The sequence below is a fragment of the Lissotriton helveticus genome, chromosome 3_1, assembly GCF_964261635.1.
Source record: "Lissotriton helveticus chromosome 3_1, aLisHel1.1, whole genome shotgun sequence".
NCBI lineage: Eukaryota > Metazoa > Chordata > Amphibia > Caudata > Salamandridae > Lissotriton > Lissotriton helveticus.
In genome coordinates this window covers 1,856,223,557-1,856,244,782 of record NC_136061.1, presented here as the reverse complement: position 1 = coordinate 1,856,244,782, position 21,226 = coordinate 1,856,223,557, and the positions used below count along the sequence as shown (strand labels likewise).

Genomic DNA, 21,226 nt, shown 5'->3' with positions numbered 1-21,226 from the left:
AATCACCAACAAACCAACACCTGCAAAGAAAAGTAGATACAAATGTGGCTAAGGGTCCTTGAGGTTGCAGCACAGACTCTTACCTGATACAGTCTAGGATTCCTGAGTATGTGTCTTCATTCACTCCCCTCTGCAGGGATTGTAGCCTCGTCTTAATCACTAAGCAAGAAGGAAAAAAGAAACGCTTGTGAGTGGCATAAGCAAGCATCGTTGATTCAGTACTGGGACCCCCCATAAAAGTGCCATGTGGTGTCCTCCATCAAGCAGGCCAAACACACTAAGTCATTTTATTAAGTAACGCGTCGCAGCAGCAATGGAAATACAAAGGTACAACGACAAAAACTAGAAAAGTGTTCTTGGGTGGCAGCTTAGGCACAATGTAACCAATTGCAACATCACGCATCTAGGGTTCAAATAACTTCGAAGTAAAGGATATAAAAAAAGATCTTAATGGACAGCATGTATAAACAAGATGTCTGATTTACTAAGTTAGCTGAACTTCAAGGAGCTCAATAATTTGAGCAGGTCTAGGAAAGAGCTCAGTGATACAGTGGTGAACAGCGGTATAGCCAGAAGATAAAGGAACTTTGTATGTCTACTCTCGGCACCACTAATAAGGACTCCCTTGCAGTATTACACCCATAACTGGAGGAGACTATTCAATTGCTGAGGCCTTTTCTGTGGTAGTGTATCCAGGTCAGAAGGCCTTATCAAGAAAAGTGTACCCAGTTCTAGAGTCCCTGCCTGGAGTACCGTGCACAGTTTTGGAGGCCACTTCTTCAGACTGTTAAGGGCAGATTGGAAACAGTCAAGCGACAGAGATCAAAACTACTAGTGAACTGAAGAGAGGATCACAAATACAAAATTCGCAAAACCTAGAAATTAAAATGGTTCAGATGATATAATGGCGAGATTCAATTCCTTAGTCGAAAGAAACACAGTGTGAGCCTGGTATATGCTGTCCACTAATTAAAGTGGGCACCTTGCACCAGTCCAAACGACCCATATGATGCATGAGGTCAAAGATAACCTTTAGAAAGCTATCCTAGTGGTAGCTGTGAAGAGCAGCCTTCAGGCTTAATCTTGAAGGAATGTAAAGCAGCTTGTTTTACCAGAATGTCACTTTTAGAATTAACTAAATGGAAGGAGAACCACACAGTAGTTATAAAAATATGTATTTATTTATATAACACTCTAGTATCCTGTATATGAGTATACAACACAAAGCACACAATACTTTAGCAAAGAAATAGTTGTAAGTAGCACAATACACAGTGGGCTCCAGATACTAAAATAGTGGTATAAGAACCATGACTGGAGTCGTGACTGTGTCTAGAACACGTTGAATTGCTGGGACCCTCAAGAACCACCCAAGGTGAGTAGAAAGGGACCCCACGGAGGACGGGTGCAGCGTACTAACACGACCACGTACATTTCTATGGGGAAGTCGCAGTTACAATTTTAAAGTTTAAGGACCCCTCTAGCTGGACTTCGTGGAAACCTTTTGATACCTAAGAGGTTGTAGAGCCACCCCACCGGTGGATACCGTGGTATCTGAGTCTGGGTCACTTCAGGGTGACATGGGGCTTGGTAGATGAATTCCCACCGATGTCTGGTGCTTCAGGTGCGAAGAGGGGATGCTTGACTTTGCAGCCACGAGGTCCAGTAAACATCGAGGACGACCAAGAGTCCGATTGCGAGCTGTCCCACGAAGAATGTCGAGTGCTGAGGGGGTCAGTGTTCGACTGGAGCACCAACAAGCCTTGGCAACAGCAACCCACGCAGGAAGGTCAAGGTTGCGATGTAGACCAGCAAGATCCAGGGGACTCACCAAGCAATGGGGAGTCAGGGCACATCTGGAGCAACCAGGAAAGCCCAATAGAAATCATGATGACCCTCAAGAGGACCCACAGGCCGAATGACCAGGAGTAGCAATGTGACCTTGAGCAAGATCACAAAGTACCACCCCACGGAGCACTCAGTACGAGGAGGCCGGAGTTCTTTGGTGGAAATACTGCTCGAAGTCAGGACTACACTGAGCCCAATGCACAAAGTCAGGAATCGCCAACAAGCATGTGCACTTGCAAATGTACGCTGTGTCCAGGGGTTCGAGTTATGCGGTCCCCATGAGGGATACTGGCCTCAAACTCAGTGAGAGGGCAGATCAACCTCAAGAAACTTCGGAACCCACCTCCTGTGTTGCTGGAGCCTTTGGAGTACGCAGAAGCTCAGGATCAGCAGACTGGCCAGTTGTGTTACGGTGGCTGCGAATGCAGGGGAGTGACTCCTTCAGCCCAGGGGAGATGCTTCAGTTGTCCTTAGTGCTTCACAGGTCCTGCACAGAGCCTGTATGGTGCGGGCGGAGAGGGAGACGAAGCCGGGCCAGTCGAAGTCCAGCGAAGGCCAAAGTGTCCAGGCGGTCGAAGGTCAGTGGTTCCTTGTTGCAGAATCTTCTCCATGTAAAATCTAGAGTCTTACAGTCAGGTAAGCCCTTATGTACCTACGGGAGAGGGTTGGACAGATTCAGGGGACCCTCCTAGGGGAGAGTGAGGACAGAGGGGAGGTTACTCCCATGTCCTTTGTCCAGTTTTGTGCCAGAGCAAGAGCCAACGGCTCCCAGAACTGGTTTGATCTGGACTATGCACAGGGACACCAAATGTGCCCCAGGTGCAGACTTTCAGTTCAATACACTAAATCCTGTCTGGGAGGTGGTCACACCTCCCTATGACAGGATGTCTATTATGCTGCCATCCTCTGCTCGAGCTTGGCTCAGCAGCAGGGGGGCAGAAATGTGTCCCTGGTCGGCAGCATCCATTTTGTGCTGACCGAGTCGAGAGCTGGCACCGGAAAGACCAGTGACCCCAAGAAGCTCGCTTCAGAAGGGTCGAATCATACATCCCACACCAGTTACTGGTGTGGAGGTATGATTCCAAGGTGGTTGATACCAAACACAACATGTTTTATTTCAGCTGTTTTCGAGATAGCATTTACTGTGAGGTTATAATGCACCTCTATCTATATGTCTGGCTGAATCACAGACAACCGGTGGAATGGTCTCTGAAGGCTGCAGAGGGGCTCTGCTCATGCAGAGGCATCCTCTCCTCTCACGTAAAACCCAGCACCCTGCCTTCAGGATTGTTAAGGCCTGCTTCTGGGGTGACTTACAAGTTTTAGGTGCAGTCACCTTTAGATATAGTGAACCTATGTCTAAAGTAAGTGGTGCAAGCACCAGCTTACACAGGCTGCAATGGCAGACCTGTAGTTCCTTTTTGCATAGCCTCTCATGCGTGGCATAATGCATGCTTCAGCCCATGGGAGGCCTCTGGGGTACCTATGTCCTGGGTACACGTGTAACATATACTAGAAACCTATAAGGGTACCCCAGTATCCAATCTGGAGTATAACAAAGTAAATGGCATAACATTTTAAGGCAAAAGCAGATAAGACTGGGGTCCTGATTAGCAGGATCCCAGTCAGATTAATCAAAAACCAGCAAAACACCAGGCAAAAAGTGGGGGTATCTATGCAGTCAGATCCTACCTTCCTACACACAGTGCAAGCGGTAAGGGTTTTAGCAGAAGTGTACTCCTAAAACAAGACGTTACAATTAGAGACTAGATTTGAAAGGGAAACCCATGGAGTAAAACGACAAAGAACAAAACAGTAAGTGGAAATGACAGGCATGAAGGGCAATGTGAAACAGTAAGCAAAAGTATAGCTAGAGAGGATGAGGGTCATTTGGGAGATGGCAAAAGGCCCCCTTCCCACTGGGAGAGAAGAGACCCCGTCTTCGTCCACCATGCAGCAGACCGCCTGCCATATTTTAAGTGACTTGCCGTCAAGTGGGTATTTCTGAGGAAAGTTCTTCCACTGAAATGGCTGAGGCTTAATGCTGGTCGAAAAGCCATGTTGTGGCAGCCAGCTTGGCGTTCGTTTGTTTCTTAGCAACAAACTGCTAAAACGAAAATTTGTTCCTGAGAACAAATAATCAATGGTATTGATGAGCAGGGAGTGTTGTGAGGGCCTAGTCCTTCCCAGGTCAACAATGCTTCACATGGCAGAAGCAGGCAGGAAAACTATCTGCAGAATACCCACCTTAAATAAGAGAGGCATTTAGATGCATTTACCTGGCATCCCTCTTGCGAATGGGCCACCAGGTTATAGGTTTCCGACGGTGGAGCAAGCAGAGGCTCCACTACCAGAAACTTAACAGTTCTTCTGACATTAGATGAGGCAGGGGAGTTGCGGATTTAGAATTGTGGGAGTCCTGACAAATTATGGTGCATCTCCTACCCCATCAAACTCTTTAAAAAGCCAATAAGGGGATCTGCTTAAAGAGCATACAGGAAAATTGACTGAGTGGACCTGTGACCAACCCTACTCTACCTTTCTCATACAGTATGCGGAAGGCCAGTGTCCATCTGGGCCTTTTGCAAGAATTATGCTTTGAGGGCCATGTATCCTGCTTCCCGAAGCTACTGTCTGAGACAACTGTGGAAGGTAAGCCATTGTCGCTTAGACAAGAAGATGCTTATCTGCAAAAATGGGTCCTCAAGTCTCGTGATATACTGAGGTTTTGCACAAAGAAATGTTCAAAACAATGATTTTACTCTGTCACTTGCTTGTCTTTATTTTTTATTTTTTGTAAATATATTTTTATTGCAGGAAATGTAAGTAAGTACAACGTTGTCACCCGTATCAGTACACCATCCAGTGTGAGTGGGAATCACTTATTCTTCATACACGGCCATTTAGCCCACAACCCGGGGGTCGGGCGGCGTATGTCATGTTCATAAAGCGTGTTTCTCCCCAGTCGCATAACAAATCACTGGTACTAGAGTAAATCCCATCTGCTTTTATTCAACTGCCTCAAAACTATCCCCCCTCCCTCCCTCCTCTCGCCTTTCCCCCCCAGTGGAAGACAGGGTTGTTCACCACTACTCATCGTCCCAGTGCTGCATAGGATCAGAGACAGCTCACTCCCCCCAACCCCTACCCCCCCCCCGCTCGTCATCGGTAGGACAACCTGTGTGTGGTCATCTGAGGATAAAGTGGCCGTGAGTCTGCCGTGGTAGCGCCGCGCTACTTTATCATGGCGCGACAGTGGGATTCAGGTCGTCTCCCTCCGTACCGTCTGTGTCAGCATGTGTGTCATGGTCGCGCAGGGTCTGCACTATCGTTTCCCAAGCCTGCGCCGCCTCTAACGCCCGTTCATCTTGTCTTCGTTTCACCTTGTCTTCGTTTCACCTGTTGGAATCTTAGTGTGCTCTCACTCCCCGCCCATTTAAGCAGTTCATTGCGCCATTTATCGTCCGACGGACCAACTCGCGCCTTCCAGTGTCTGGTAATTTCCCGTTTGGCTAACAGTAAACCCAAATCGATGAACTTACTGGTAATTTTAGTCTTAGGGGTATGCGGAAACCAGTGTAAAAGTCCCACCTCCACGTCCACCCTTAACGATCTACCAGTTACCGCGGTCAGCGTGTCACCTACTATCGACCAAAAGGAGGTCAGCTCGGAGCAGGACCATAGCATGTGTATAAGGTCCGCTCCGGGTGTTCTACATCTAGGACAGGCTGCCGCCTCCAGACCAAAATACTGCTGTAGTTTCGCCGGGGTCAGATAGGCTCTATGCAACACATAGAAATGGACCAACTGGAAGCGTGCATTCCTCGTCCCCTTCCAGGCCCTCTGCAGCAGCTGGGACCATGTGGTCTCTGGAATTTCCTTGCCTATGTCTGTCTCCCATTTGGACTTAAGGGCCGTCAAGGGGGTTAATTTCTCCTCCACCATTCTGGAGTAGAGGCACGACACCGCCCTAACTGTCCCCGCAGACATCATGACATATTGACACGTCGTTGACAGTCGCGGTTCCTCGTGACCGGTCCTCCAGTGAGCCTGAATCGCTCTCGTGAGTGCCGCGTGGATCAAAAAAATCCCCTCTAGGGATGTTGTAGTGATCCAAAAGGGTCTGGAAGGGCAGCAGCCCCCCATCCTCGTAGAGGTCGCCCATCGTCTGTATCCCCATGTCTTCCCAAACACTGAGACGAGACCAGTGTCCGCCGTGGGGTAATGCAGTAAGCATTCCCAGCGGGATCTCCGGGGCATAGGGTCGCGATCTACCGAGCCTGCGGTGTACACGGTTCCAGCAGGAACGTACGGTGCGGTCCTCTTGAGTGAGGTGTTTCAGCTCCAATGTCTGTTGCAGCGCAATATATGATAAAACATGTCTGGGTGTGCCACTGCCCCTCAGCTCTTCCGGGCCTCGGAACTCACGCGCGACTTCTTGGGTGTAGAACTGCAACTGGGCCGCCAAATAATACGTCTCAAAGTCCGGAGCCGCCCACCCTCCTTCCGCTCTCGGTCGCAGCAAAGTCCCGAGCGCCACCCTACGGCGGCCCGCTCCCCATAGGAATGACACTATTATGGAGTCGAGGCCCCTAAAAACCGACCTGGGGATCCATATCGGGAGCGTTCGAAAGCAGTACAGCAATCGGGGCAGTGCCACCATTTTTAATAGAGCGATACGCCCAGCCAACGACAGGGGCAGGGTAGACCAGAAGGCCATGCTGCCTTTGAGTGCTCGGATGCCCCTGGAGATATTGCCCTCCAGGATGTCGATCGGGCGATGATAAACATGTACCCCCAGGTACTTAAAGCATGCCGGTTCCCATCTGATTTCTCTGTGAGTGTCCGGCTGAGGGCCATCCTGACGCATCGGAAATAGGCAGGTCTTAGCCCAATTTACCCGAAGTCCCAATAACTCCCCAAAAGACGTGAGTACCGAATCTGCTCCCGTCAGGGCCGCATCAGCGTCCTCGAGAAAGAGCAACAGGTCATCAGCGTACAGGGAAATGTATTGGGGACCCAGCGAAGTCTGTAGTCCCCTATAATAGGCCCCTGTGCGGATTGAGATAGCCAGCGGTTCCACAGCTAGAGCAAACAACAATGGGGACAACGAGCAACCCTGCCTCGTGCCTCTTTCTACCGGGTACTGCTGGGACACCAGCCGGCCCGATTTCACTCTGGCCACCGCCGCGGTATACAGCACTCCGGTCCACTTCAGAAATCCCTCTCCCAATCCAAATCTCTCAAGAACCCTGCGAAGGTAGACCCATTCTAGGCTGTCGAAGGCCTTTTCCAGGTTGATCGAGAGAATCATAGGGTCGGGGGCATCCTCGTGCTCCATCTCTAATAGTCTGAGAAGTCGTCGAATGTTCATTGTCGTGTTGCGTTTGGGGATGAAGCCCGCCTGGTCGGCGTGTACCAGGGAGCCCATGTGTTCCAGCAACCGCTCGGCTAATATGCAGCTCAAGATCTTGTAGTCTACCGTGAGCATCGATAGTGGTCTATAAGAGGCCGGGTCCGTTCCCTCACGACCCGGTTTCAGAAGAGGTATCACCAGTGCTTCCCGCATCGAGCCCGGTAATCTTCCTAAGGACTTTGCTTCCTTGTAAACCTGCAGGAGCTTTGGGGCTAGGATATCCGAGTATGCGGAATAAAATTCCACAGGCAGGCCGTCAAGGCCCGGCGTTTTGTTACGCGCCATTCTTTTGATCGCCCCTTTAATCTCGCATAGTTCCACATCGCGACCCAGGGCCTTCGCCTGTTCCGATTCAAGAGTGGGGATAGGTAGGTCCCTCAGGAAAGCATCCGTCGGGGAAGTGTCCGGTTGTAGTCGGCTACGATACAGCCGCTCGTAGTAACTCCGGAAGCAATGAAGGATTGCAGACGGAGTGTAAACCTCCCCATTCCCGTCCGTCCTCATCGCCACGGTGGGAGAGGAGCGTCTAGCAGGGTTAGCAAGCCAAGCTAACAGCCCACTTGATTTGTCGCCTTCCGCCAGTGATCTAGATAGGTAGGTCTTATAGTCGTAGCTACGTAGTCGTCAACCTCAACCGCCACCGCCTCTTTAGCCGCTAGGATCTGCTGCTGAAGCTCTGGGCGGCCAGGGCGGGAAAGCTCCAGGTCACGGAGGACCCGGTCAGCTTTGGTCAGGTCTTCCAGAAGTACGCGGCGCACTCCCACCTTTTGCGTTATGCAATAACCTCTCACCACGACCTTAAAGGCATCCCACTCCGTGGCTCGCTCCGACGTCGTACCCTCGTTAATCGCAAAAAAGCTTGCTATCTTATCCTCCAGGTCTCCGCGAAACACCTGATCCTCTAGCAACTCCGGCCGCAATTTCCAGGAAGGCACACAAGGGGCCCCATGAATCCATCTAAGGTCTAGCAATAGAGGGTTGTGGTCAGAGATCGTCCTCGTCAGAAATTCGGAGCGTACCGCCGTAGCGGCCACCTCCCTAGACCCTAGGAAGCTGTCCAACCTCACATGCAATTCATGCATTCCTGAAAAGTGTGAGTAATCTCGAGTACCCGGGTTATGCGCCCGCCATATATCCGTTAGTCCCCACTGAGTCTGCCAAGTCAGTCTACCCTTCGCCACTCTATGGGCCGGGGAGTCCGGGAGGGGAGGATATGATCTGTCTAAGTCAACGTCGAGCACCGAGTTAAAGTCCCCACCCATCAGGACTGGTCCCGACAAGTAACGAGCTAGAGAACCCGATAGTGCATTAAAAAAGGCGAGCTGGTCCGTATTGGGCGCATAAATGCAGCAGATGCTCAAATCCCTGCCCCCAAGCTTCCCTGCTAGCGCGACATACCTCCCCTCAGGATCTATAGTGTGATCATCTACCTGCAAGGGTACTCCCGCCTTTATCCAGATCAGCGCGCCTCTCGCATAAGCCGAGTATGAAGTGCAGTATACCTGTCCCCGCCATCTACGCTGTAGCACAAGTCCCTCGGTTTTATTGAGATGCGTTTCTTGTAGCAAAGCGATCTGTACCCCTCTACGCACTAAATAAGCATGGACCTTGTGACGTCTTGACATGGTGTGCAGGCCCCGCACATTCCAGGTGACGCATTTCAGGTTTGAGAAATCAGCCATTGTCCCATGTCGCATGCATCAGTCTCTCCGCGCACTGCACAGCTAAGGGTAAATGCTCAACAACATCCTCCCCGATGACGAGTCCCCCCCTCTCCAACTTGAACTCAACTTGTAAACATGAACCCCCATCCACCCCCCCCAGAACAGGTTCCAAATGGCACCATCTAGTCCCCATCCAAACTGTAGTTTCCAAAACCTCCCCTCCCCCTAACCTTCCGGTAGTCACCGTAGGCGTGCCTTAAGGGCAATGTGGGGGACCGAGCGCCGATGCGGGATCCCTCCGCAGGTCGCGGCGCGGCCAAACTCTACAATATCAGAACGTGCATAGGGGAGTCCCTACAACCCCCCTCCCGCAACTAGCGAGTATAACATTTACCCTCCTGAGCCCCTCGACTCCCACGCATGCCCCCCCTCCCGCAGTCCCCCACCCAGAACCTCCTCACCCCATATCTTTATTGTTCATCCAGTAGTCCTTCAGCTGTCTCTGGGGTAACCACCGGAAGTCTCACGCTATCCGTCTCGGAGCCCTCCGTGTCCGATTGGCCACCACTCTCTCCCGGTTCCGAAGGAGCCGCACCACGCACCGTCGCAGGGCCAGAAATGGAAGAAACCATTTCCAATGCCCCACGCCGTTCTGCCGCAGTCTCCAGCGTGGACGGTCCAGCAGTCCTGCCCCTTCGGTGTCGGAACCTCTTTGATCTCCTCGGCGGTGCAACATCCGTCGCGGTTCGAGATGAAGTTCCAAAACCGTCTTTGCCCGCTCTGTACAGTCCCAGCCAATCGCATACCTCATCCGGGGTGTCAAAAAACTTGGTGGAGCCATCCACGATGATACGAAGTCGCGCCGGGAACAGTAGAGAGTACTGGATGCCCTCAGTTCGTAGTTCTCGCTTGACGGCCAGGAAGGATGAACTACGCCTTTGCGTTTCATAGGTGTAGTCCGGGAAAATGTTCACTCGGCTGTTGTCCACCTGATGAGGACCGTTCTGTCTGGCAGCTTGGAGTATAAGGTCCCTGTCTCGGAAATGGAGCAGCCGCGCCACCACCGGACGGGGGGGTCGGCCCTGTAGCGGGGGTCGGGCTGGTACTCTGTGCGCCTGCTCTAATGTGTACAAAGGGGACAATCCCTCCAGCGCCACTGTTGCCCGCAACCAGTTTTCCAGGTACTCCACCATGTCCCCGCCTTCAATTTTTTCGGGAAGGCCAACCACGCGTATGTTATTTCTCCTGTTCCTCCCTTCCGCATCCTCCGCTCGCTTTTCCAGCGCTTCTATGCGGGTCAAGGCGTCCTTCATCGTTGCGTCCAGAACTTTCTGCGCCGGTTCCAAGTGCCTCACCGATCCTTCAACTTCCTTCACTCGGTCAGAGAGCTTGCCATGATCCGCCCGTAGGAGACCCAAGCCCGTCGCCACCTGCGCAATGTCCTCTCGTAAGGCTGACCTGGTCTCCGTGATCGCCTGCAGGATCTTATCCAGCTGCGCTTGGATAGGGGGGTCCCCTGGAGTGTCCATGTGAGATCGTTCCTCGTTGTCCGGCGGTTCAGCGTCCGATGCCGCGTGGGCACCCCCCTTCGGGCCTTTCGGTTTCCCCATGGCTGGAGGTGTGCGGCGGTCAAGCACCACTGAATCGGGGCCGGTCAAGCTTATGCCGGTGTCGCTCCCCACTGCGCCGCCTCCAGTCAGGTCAGTAGGTCGGCAGATGATAGGCAGGGCGGCCGCCCGATGTCGGGCCAGAGCAAGCTCCCGGGGCGCCGACCGTGGCTGTGCGCGGTCACTTTCTGGTCAGGAAGCACGTGTCCGCTGTCGCACAGGAGGCCGGCGGGGGTAATAGTAGAGACGCTTCCCCCCCAGAGTTCTGGGGTTGTACTCCTGGATCTCAGGCCCTCTGGAGGTCCCTGCAGGTCAACAGCATCCTCACCCCCTCGTAACGCTCGGCGTAGGACTCTCTTCTGCGAGTACAGGGGGCTGTGTCAGCTCTCGGGCATCGTCTTCAGGCGCCCTCCTCAGGCCAGCAGTGGGCCACGTTTTCCCTCACGTAATGTCCTGGTATGAAGGGCAGCCTCACCAATGGGCCCTCCGTCTTCACCGCTCCTCCCCCGTCCGCCGCATCTCAGTGCCACATCATGGAGCTTATCGGCACATAATCAGTACTGCCAGGGGCCCAGGAGTGTCCCGCAATGCTCGCAGCCGGTCTGCCAGCGCCACTCGGCGAGCTCCTGGTCAGACGGTCACATCTCCACTGCCGGCAGTAGTCCGAACCTCCTCCCGGTTGCGGTCGGGTCGCGCCGCCCCTCCCCCGCGCCTCCGCCCCTCACCCGGTCCCAGCCTCAGGCCCCCGGCATGGGGATCCTCGGGGTAGTAGGCGACGGACTGTCCTAGCGGGGGTGGGTAACGCTTGACGCGGCAGGGCTACCGCGCATCTCGGGGTCCCGGTCGCCCTCAGTACAGCGTCGGCGCCATCTTGGGCTTTCCTTCGCCGCCGTCTTCTCTCGGCTGTTTACTCCGTCCAGAGGTTTCCGCGGGCCGTCAAGATCGTGGGAGGGCAAGCGGGCCTTCAGAAGTGTGCCGGAGGGGTAATGGTGTCTCCAGGGATCCCCTACAACAGGATAAATAGGAGCTCGGCCGCGGAGCTAAGACGCTAGGCGACCTCCGCCATCGGCGTCCAAGCCACGCCCCCCTCACTTGCTTGTCTTTATATTGCTTTTAAAGGGGTGTTTCTCTTTGGTAGGTGGGTTTCAAAGCACTCAAAGCTAAGTTACACCCTCCAGTCTCAAATACCGTATGTGCAAGTATTCTACATTTCAGAAGAAGGAAACGAAGTTCAAGTAATTGTCCTGTAACATTTGCACAAGCATAATATAGGAATGTAACCTTCTTCATATTATATGGCGGGTGGCTTTTGGAAAGCAAAAAGGAGCACAGGTCGTAACGCAGACTGGCAGGATAAAAATGCCAGTTCTACCCTACACATATTATGCATTGTTGCTGGCAAGAGACCCAAATGCCACAGGGAGATTACTGGGGGCTTTCAACAGAGTTGAATTCAGTATTATCAAAGCTGGATGGGGCTAGTTAAGGGATGCAATCTGTGCCGGGAGGTTTAGTCACAGAAGCTACACTACAATGTAAATATCTTGGAGGAAGATATTGCGGAATCAGCTTAACTGGATCACATTAGGCATGAATGTCTGGTGCAGTCAGCATGGAGTGGCTGAGGTTCAACTGGTGCTTTATTGGTTAGGCAGGTAAAGAAGCGCTTGCACTGTATCAAGTGTGGGTATTGTTAGCTGCACTGCAGGCAGCAGAATTCTGGGATACTTTCTAACTAAACGCCCAAGTACAAGGAAAATGTTTTATTATATACTTTGCTAGGAATACCCTTGAGCACTCCTAGGGCATTCGAGCCAACTGCTGGGCCAGTGGAAGCAAGACCTCTGCTGTACTGGGCCAGGCTCTCTTTTTGTCCCAATGCAGCAGTGCATTAGGAAGCCTTTGCTGAAGTCCTCAGTGTGGTGATGCTACATTTCTGTTCAATAGGACACCTATGGGCATACCGAGAGCTCGAATCCATTTAAGACGTCACAGAAGATGAAGAAAGAAGGCCTTGCTTATATCTAGGCCAGGTACTTGAATTTTTGTTAGAGACATCCCGCCTCCTTGGGAAAAATGTTCCCAAGAAATGATCTACTGAGAACAAGAGGAAGAGTGGCTTTGAAAGATATCTGTCAATTGAAGAATAGTTTCTCGTCAAACACAAATATAAAAGCAGGCAATTCACAGCAGAGATATAAAGCGCCTCTCTTTTACAAATATTAATGGTGTAGGGCAAAGGGGTGAGGCATGAGGTACTCTGCTGAGAGGGACAGGTGGAATCTCTCCAGTCTCCATATGTATTTAAAACCATCAAAGCCGGGGGTCATGAAACAGCGAAAAGCAAGATACAGTCTCATGCTTGCTGTAATTCTTGTTATGGCTTTGTCCACGCCATCAAATGGTTCTGATAGATGAGTAGCACCGGCCCAGCTCAGTCACCTGAGACAACATATCAGAAGTTCTCAGAGCTATCAAACAGAGCAGTCTCTTTCCCGAGGATCAGCTCTAGGTGATGTGCAGACCTCTAGGAGACCCCTCTCGAGCAAGTACACCTGGCTTTGTTTATAGATGCATCTCCCCATGTTGTCTCAGGCAATAACCCATGAATCGAAAATAATAAGGCCACCTCATTGCATATGTGACTTTCAGAAAACCATTTCCTTGATATTCAACACAGAAGTGTAACTCATGGTTCCTGAAGGTGTGTCGCTGGTGCTGGTCACTCGTGTAATTCTTACTAACCATGTATGGTAGGAGATGTAAGAGGCAAGTCAATCATGAACAACATTTCCATGTTGTTTGCTGCAGTACAATAAAAATAGAATGACAGTAGTAGTACAGCGCATGGGGAAGGGAAAACCCAGAATGGCAAACATATATTCTAAATTATTTGTTTCAAATATTGTAATGCATTTCATTTTCATTTGCCTTTATATCAATTGTATTGTTGTCCAAACCTGCCAATCTTAAACATACTTGCGAAAAAAAAAGAGAAGCAGATGCTTCAAGGTGAACGAATACACACATATAAAACAATTTTAGGTCAGCATTGGTAATGTTAGTTGAATATTTCATGTGTTACGATAAATTGTACAAAGTCCAGAAACAGAGGGCAGAGAAATACATTGCTAAAGAAACAATGCAATGTATCATAACATAAAGCAAATCCCAATAGCTGACACCCAATTTAAAAAACAATGTAAAATGTCAAGTTGTGCATACTTTTAACTTGTGCATACATTTTCATAGCAGACAGTGAGGATGATAATGGCTGCATGCCACAGAAACGATTTATCTCGGTGCTTGATGTTTATCGCAATATCAATATGTCAATCATAAACAAATTGGGGAAAGTGGACCACCCCATGCAGAAGTTTTAAAAACATTTGGAGCAATTGCCATGTTTCCCCCACCGCAAGTCTGTCAAAATGCATATTGCCATTGTAAGTACTCCCACTAGGCACCAGATTTGTAAATCATGTCACTAGTATTGACTAAAATCGGATGAAAGTGCACTACTACAGGAGTACTGTGCCTCATCGTACTACATGCATTAGAGGTTAACTAATTGCTTTGTTTTTGGCCCTTCGTATCGTACAGTTGGATTACTGCAAGACTGGAAATAATAAATGTACAATACAAATTATGTACAAGAGAAATCCCTTCTGAATCATTTCAAGGCCTGTCAACTTCCGATCCCCTTTATCTCCCGCCAAGTATTCGTGGTATTTTACAGACCAGACCTATGTTCCCGTATTCTACTCACCATCACAAGGATTGACCGCCACTGCTGCTATGCTGCCCGCTGCGCAGCCAGCGAGGAAGGAGACATAAAATGGTGATTTTTCTTCGCCAGACTTCTGTCCCAGGTGGTTCAGATTGGCAAAGAGGGGGAAGTAAACGATTGAAAATGGGACGTCCCTAAAACGACACAAATAAAAAGGTCTCTCAGAAAGCATTACTTTCAGCACATGTATACTAAGAAGAAAAAAAATTGTATTGCAGCAAAAGGTCCACCACTGAGTTATTGCTATGTTTGCGTGAACGAGCAAAGATGGCCACAGACTTCTCTTAATCAGTTAAACTTGTTTCAACATTGTGAATTCCAAGGAGTAGAACACCAAGCTTTTGTTGTCACAACCAGTCTGGATGGGTACAGTCAAACACCTTATCGGTACGAACAGTCAGACACCGTAACAGCCTCATAAGCACAGTAGCTTTGTCAAGTTTTGCATTCTGCACAACTACTGATATGTCAGAAACTCATTCAACACGTTTTGCAGCGATACTCTGGAATATTCATAGAGCTCCAAAAGTGCCATGTTCATTAAACTGACAAGGCAGAAGAAGAGATCTTCGGCAAAGAACACATTATCATGGGACTCCAAATGGGGGACGACCGAACTTGTACCCACACCCAGAACCCATACCAGGAACCTTGGAATAATCATCATCAGCAAACTGGACATGACCGCACAAGTCAAACTGTCACTGTACCCTGCTTCCACACCTTGAAGATGCTGAGGAAGATCTTCAAATGGCTTCCACACAACACTAGAAGAACAGTCACTCACACACTAGTCACCAGCAAATTAGAATATGAAAATACCTTCAATGCCAGGATCACAAAAGCAACTCACTAGAAGGCTATAAACCATCCAGTACTCTTCAGCCAGACACATTCTCAACCTCCCATACACAACTCACATCAGACCACACCTCAGGGAACTACAATGGTTACTGACACAGAAACTTGCTCAAGTCAAACTTCTCAGACACATTCAGGGCACTACAAAACTCAAGCCCCACCTTCCTTAAAAGTCACGTCTCCTTCCACCAACCACCCAGACACCTCTGCTCCAAAGGACTCAAACCCACACATCCCACACGTACAAAGAACCCGATTAGGAGTACAGGCGTGATCTTACATTGCTCCTAAAGCTTAGAATGACCTCCAACTCCACATCACAGCCGCCACCTCTCTTCTTGAATTCCACAATAAGCTGAAGACCTGACTTTTCAATTAACCAACCTACTTCATAGGCAGGGCTAGGCACACACACCTGCTCAGCACCAGGATACCCTTGCGGGTGATAGTGGGCTTTACAAATGCAAATAACATTTTGATAAGGATGACCCTGTCTTCCAGACCACACAAGGCTCTTCAGATTTTGATCATAATTTATGGCAACAAACCACGGAGGGCCACAACAGCAAGGATCGCAGAGACATTTTGCCATGAAATATAACAAATAAGGTACAGTCTGGCAAAAAAAAGAACAATCTAACCTATTCTAGGACTATCACATTTAGCCTGATAGGAGATGTTACCACGACTAGAGAATCCCCCATAGCCAGTATTCTGGAATTCGGTTGAGCGATCAAGGTGTAACAATTGGCTTGAGCGAGCCACCTCCAAACGCTGTTCACAAGAGCACTTTAGCAACATCAAGGGTGACTAGATCCCTGCTGCACTTCGGGAACTTTGTCGTTGCCCAGTGCAGGGAGCATGCCACGACTTGGTGATGGAATTCATTTGGTACCTTGGTCTCCCGCTCAGTGCATTTCCGACACCTACCTTACCAGCGTGGCCCCGAGGCCTTTGTAGAGTCCCGCGATGCCTTTGGCCTTGAACAGCTCCCTGCTGATCTGCATTGCTGTAGGTCGAGGCTGGGCCACCGACTCCGCAGCTACTGCTGTCCCTGCAGCGGTACTTATCTGGGCCTCTGCAGACATCATCTTTCTCTGAGCAGCTACATGAGAAGAAGAGAACACCGGAAATTAGACATTGACACACATTCACATATCTTATACCTCGTGTCATACAATTCTGAAACGTGTTTACACCAGGGAAAGGCAGTTTCCGGTCAGGAAATTATGGTTTGTCTGTTTTATCAGTCTTTTTTTAGTTATCTTTGTTAAATGAAGGGCGGGTACATCTTGCTGCAGTGCCAGACAAAAGCGTGATGTTCCGACTCAGCCCTGCTGTACTACAATGCATAGCAGCTCTGGGACAACACCATGCCCCTACAGTGAGTAACTGCCGTGTGAAGATATTTTGTGTCCTTGTACAAACATTTTCTACTAAAAAGTCACAATTTCAGTTTTGCACACAAATGTACGCCAGGCTAGGCAGAAGGTGGCAAATTGTGATTTGTGTGTTCTGGATAATGTTAGTGCACAGAGCTGTCACAGGAATACAATGGGTGCACAACAAAGTCCTAGGGTGAAGAAGGCACCGTGTTCTCTCACTATTCCATGGTCTTAAAATATATTTGGAAGGGGTCAACCTGTTCTCCAATGCGCTAAAGGAAATGGGATAGATTTATCTTTAGAAGTGAAGGACGTTGCAGCTGCTCTTTGCAATATTGAGCTAAAAGCATTTACTGATTGCATGGGAGGGTCAGTTTTTGTCCAGCCGATTGATTAACCTGGATTGTGGGTTTTGTCTATTTAGTGAGTCAAGAAATAAATCAGACTACAGACTGATTTTATAGGCTAAAGTAGTTCTAGTAAATTATGGAAAATAATTCACGGGTCCAGCAATTTCTGTGAAAGTAGTTATTGGAACCGCTGCAGACTGTAATTTAACAATAGTCTAACATTTAATAATACACTGATCACTATAAGGATATGATCATAAGATATGATCATCCCTGAAATGCGGCTTACTTCGTGCCTTGTTCACCAGTTTTATTTCTAGCTTACTTTTCATCATCTGTTTATATAGGTCAACCTAGTTGGATAGAGGAAGCCAGACCCACTGCACTTAAATACGTAAAAGACAAATAGATGGGTAACACGCAGCTGCCATGTTTTCAGGTTCCATATGTGTGACATTTCCATGGTTTTAGTGCACTTATGAGTGACATTCAGCTGCCAAATGTGTGACACTTACAGTGACACTGTCTTGCGAGTAAAACCAAGCAATGAAGTGCCTGGAGAGAGAGACATATCACAAATTGCAACCCTTTGTAAAATGAGAAGCTCTAAAATATATTTAAACTCATGAAAAAACCCTGAAATGAAAGGTCAACACTTGATTGATAATTAACACTAAGGGCCAGATGTAGGTGGTTCATTACCGGTCGGTAACGGCCGAAATTAACGAATTTCGGCCGTTACCGACCCGTAATGGGATTTTCTTATGTAGGGGACCGAAATTAAGGATTCGGTAATTTACCGATTCGGTAATTTAAGGAATCAGTAAATTACCGATTTCTTAAATACCGATTCGGTAAATTACCGAATTCCTAATGTAGGGAGCACTTAAATGAGTGCTTATCCCATGTTAGGATTTGTTATTTACCACCAACTACAAGTTGGTGGTAAATAACGGGAATAAAAAGAAAAAAACAATTTAATGCAAATTGCTTCAGTGCCATGTTGCAGACATACATGCTCTTAGGACATGTATGTCTGTAACATGTGCACCCATAAACAATTGAGGGGTGCAACAGGGAGTCAAAGTGACACCCTGCCACCCTTCAATGTTTTCCCCCTTTTACCGAATCGATATTTACCGATACGGTAATTGACATTCATTCCTATGGGCCTCCAGGCCCATAGGAATGAATGGCAATTACCGAATCGGTAAATACCGATTCGGTAAATACCGAATCTTAACGATTCGGTAATTTTTAGCTACATAGCATTTACCGATTTGTAAATACCGAATCAGTAAAATTCGGTACTTACGAATCGGTAAATACTATTTACCTACATGAGGCCCTAAATCTCTACATATTTTGAGGCAGCCTACCTTATAGTGTATGTAGTACAATTTTAAAACATTGTGAATATCGACAGTGGTGTCAGTCACAAGCTGTGACCTAGTAGAACTATAATGTAGAAGTCACTACCCCGTCCCACTGTGCCAACCATGGAAAAAAAATGTTTCTCTTTAGTCGCACACAAAAACATCTTCAGTGATTGAGTTAAGTAATTAGGGTTTCATGACGTTATCTTAAAAGAATGCATATCATCTTTCATTTAGGTATGTGGTTATTGTGTATGTAGTTACCTAAAATCAAATACGAACAAAATAGTTATAGAATATTTTTTTCTCAGATTCTGTTTTGTCATGAGACCTAGGCCGCAGTGGCTGGTGGAGAAGTTAAGAGTGCAAGCCCATTTAGGCATTATCTCTTTTGCGGTTTCAAATTTCAGCGGATATTTAAACCTGGCTTCAGAGCAGCATATTACATATGATACTGCCAGCTTGGCTTTTACAGCTGCATAGAGTTCGAAATTGCCGCACACCACTTTGATGATGAATACATAAATACCAAGCATTCTCTGTGTGAAACACAACATAACCCACCTTCATCCCCTGGCATTTCTGTGCTCCCAGCCTGAAATTTAAATTTAGAAAAACATGCCTCTGAGCAGTGTAAACTAACAGGAATTGTGGCCTAGAATGCCTAAGCACATGCTGCAGAGATCAGATGAGGATAGTGCAGTCATTGAGGACAGTGCATTAGACTGAGAGTGTGTGACTCATCGGACTGCTGCCATTCCACAAGTGCCTGGAGAGCGTCTTCCAGGCTGAGAGCTTCGCCCGCTAGCTTTACCTTCAGCAGAGAAGCCTTGAGGCTGACGTTCTTCAGCTGGAGTGGGTAGGGGGGCTAAGGGCTGCAGTCTGTGCCCTACCATACAAAGAGTCACAAGCAACAGCTCTCGTCACGGATGTATGACGGTACGACGCGTACTGTCACAACGCATTCCTTTACAACGCGTCCCTTACAACGCAAGTCGTTACCACGACTTGCGTTGGGGGCACGGATTTCGAATAGTATAATTTACTATTCTAACACCAGTCCCCGTGGACACTAGGGAAGGTGTTGGAATAGTAAATATACTATTTTTAATCCTCTAGCGCCCTCCAGCGCAAGTCGTGGTTACCACTTGCGTTGTAACGGACGCGTTCTAAAGGCCACGCGGAGTAAAATCCGCGTGGTAAAGGATGTTTCCCCTCGTCACTAAAGTCAATTACACTAGTGTGGGCATAATAAAATAAAACATTTTGCTTCCGGGTTCCATGCGGCCATAAGGGGCCGTAGAGAACAATAACATAACGCTGGTAAACAGCATCCTGTGGCCTCCGGCACAGCCCGCTCTGAACAGGGGTGGAGAGTCAGGTAGGGGGAGGGGGAATACAAAAATAAAATTTAAAAAAAACTTACTTTGAGGCCAGGTCTTGAGTCTCTGCTCCTGCTCTTCAGCCTCCGACTCCAAGACAGGAATCAGGCAGCCATGCTCCTTCACCTAAGCCAAGCAAAATGCTGCAATGCAGCATTGTGATTGGTCTGAGCGTCTTGACAGGGCGCTCAGCCATGGGCTGGAGGGGTCGGCATGTTCTTCATGCAGGTTGTAATGCAGCCTGCATGGAGAACGGGGAAAGCGCACATGACTGGTGTGAGCGGCCCGAGGGGGCTGACGAAAGAGTCATTGCGCACTTAGGAGTGGGCACACCACTCCTCCCCTGCTCCGAGAGCAGAGCAGCCCTGCCCACCTGCCGCCCGCAAAGCCGCAGGACACGAAGCATAAAATGACAATACTTCTAAGTTATTATGATTTTATGTTTCTACTTGGCACTGCTTAAAAGGAGTGAGGCGATGCTCCTCTGCCATAGCGGAGGAGCCGCCACTGCAGCTCTGACCGCTTGCCGTTACTAATAAGTGGTATACTCACTGTTCACACAAGAAATGACGTGTCAGTCAGTCAGTGCGACCTTCTCCTGGTTGTCCTGGCACAAAAAGGCACCATTCTGGCAGCATGGGGCACAGTCAAGAAATCACCCTGTGTGGTCAGTGCAGTGGGGCAAGTCCCTTGTCAGGTGCTGTGCCCTGATCCACGTGGGGTATTGTCACTCGCTGATGGGAATTGGTTTGCCTGCACAGTGCCAGCGTTTATTAGATCAATAAGAAAGGTGTCACGCTCACATATCTTCATGTGTGGCATCGGATGGTCTGTCTTTTATTGTTTATGACCACCATGTCCGCCCCATGTCAGCACGTAATTGTTAGCTGGGCTTGCCTGATGTGAGAGATTAAATGATTTCCCCAAGGCACCCAGAGTTCATGTATTGTGTATTTTTGTTAGTTTGAGCACTCAGTCTATAGCCACTCTGCCAACCGCGCCTTCGCTGCAGCCGCTTGGGGTAGTTGGAGGGGTGCTTAAATGCTTGACTAATGCATTTTAGTTTGGCGATGCGGACACCAGCACTAAAATACTTTAGTATAACCCTTGATGCGTGATACTTGACAGGGCTGGTAACAAGGAGTTTTCGGTGAAAAGATCACGGTTTCCTGCCAGCCAGAGAGTGATAACCCATGCTCCCCACACGGGGCCGCCATTATCTCTCTGAGACACTGGTGTCACCCTCCCTAATAGCTCATGCATTGCTCTAGAAAGGGGACTTTATTAACATAAGGCTCACTTAAATTCTTGCTCTGCTGCAAATGAAAACAACTATGATTATTGAGAGCAAAATTGTTTTCTACTAAACGACTACAACAAAGAAAAACAACAGCATTTTCCTGCAATATATTTCGACAGTCACAGAGGGGTCTAGTCCCAAACGTAAATATACTCGTGTATATTTACTCCTTGTGTGAATTTACTACTACAGCTAGGAGTAACTTTACACGTATTTGTTATTCAGCACTTCTGAGTATAGATTTACA

At 48.7% G+C, this 21,226-nt stretch overlaps 1 protein-coding gene across 5 annotated transcripts in view; it reads right to left on the bottom strand.

Annotated features, from left to right (window-relative positions):
- The window catches only part of SLC25A22 (solute carrier family 25 member 22), a 288,778-nt gene that overhangs the window by 32,840 nt on the left and 234,712 nt on the right, over nt 1–21,226 (bottom strand). For all 5 annotated transcript variants that reach the window (XR_013608855.1, XM_078682804.1, XM_078682808.1 and 2 more), the window contains 3 exons: nt 16,117–16,291; nt 14,305–14,459; nt 84–159 (listed from right to left, as the gene is read on the bottom strand). Coding sequence is in view for 4 of the 5 variants with exons in the window: in XM_078682804.1 (XP_078538930.1) it covers nt 84–159; nt 14,305–14,459; nt 16,117–16,291 (406 nt within the window). In the remaining variant the exon portion in view is untranslated. The remainder of the gene's footprint in view (nt 1–83; nt 160–14,304; nt 14,460–16,116; nt 16,292–21,226) is intronic.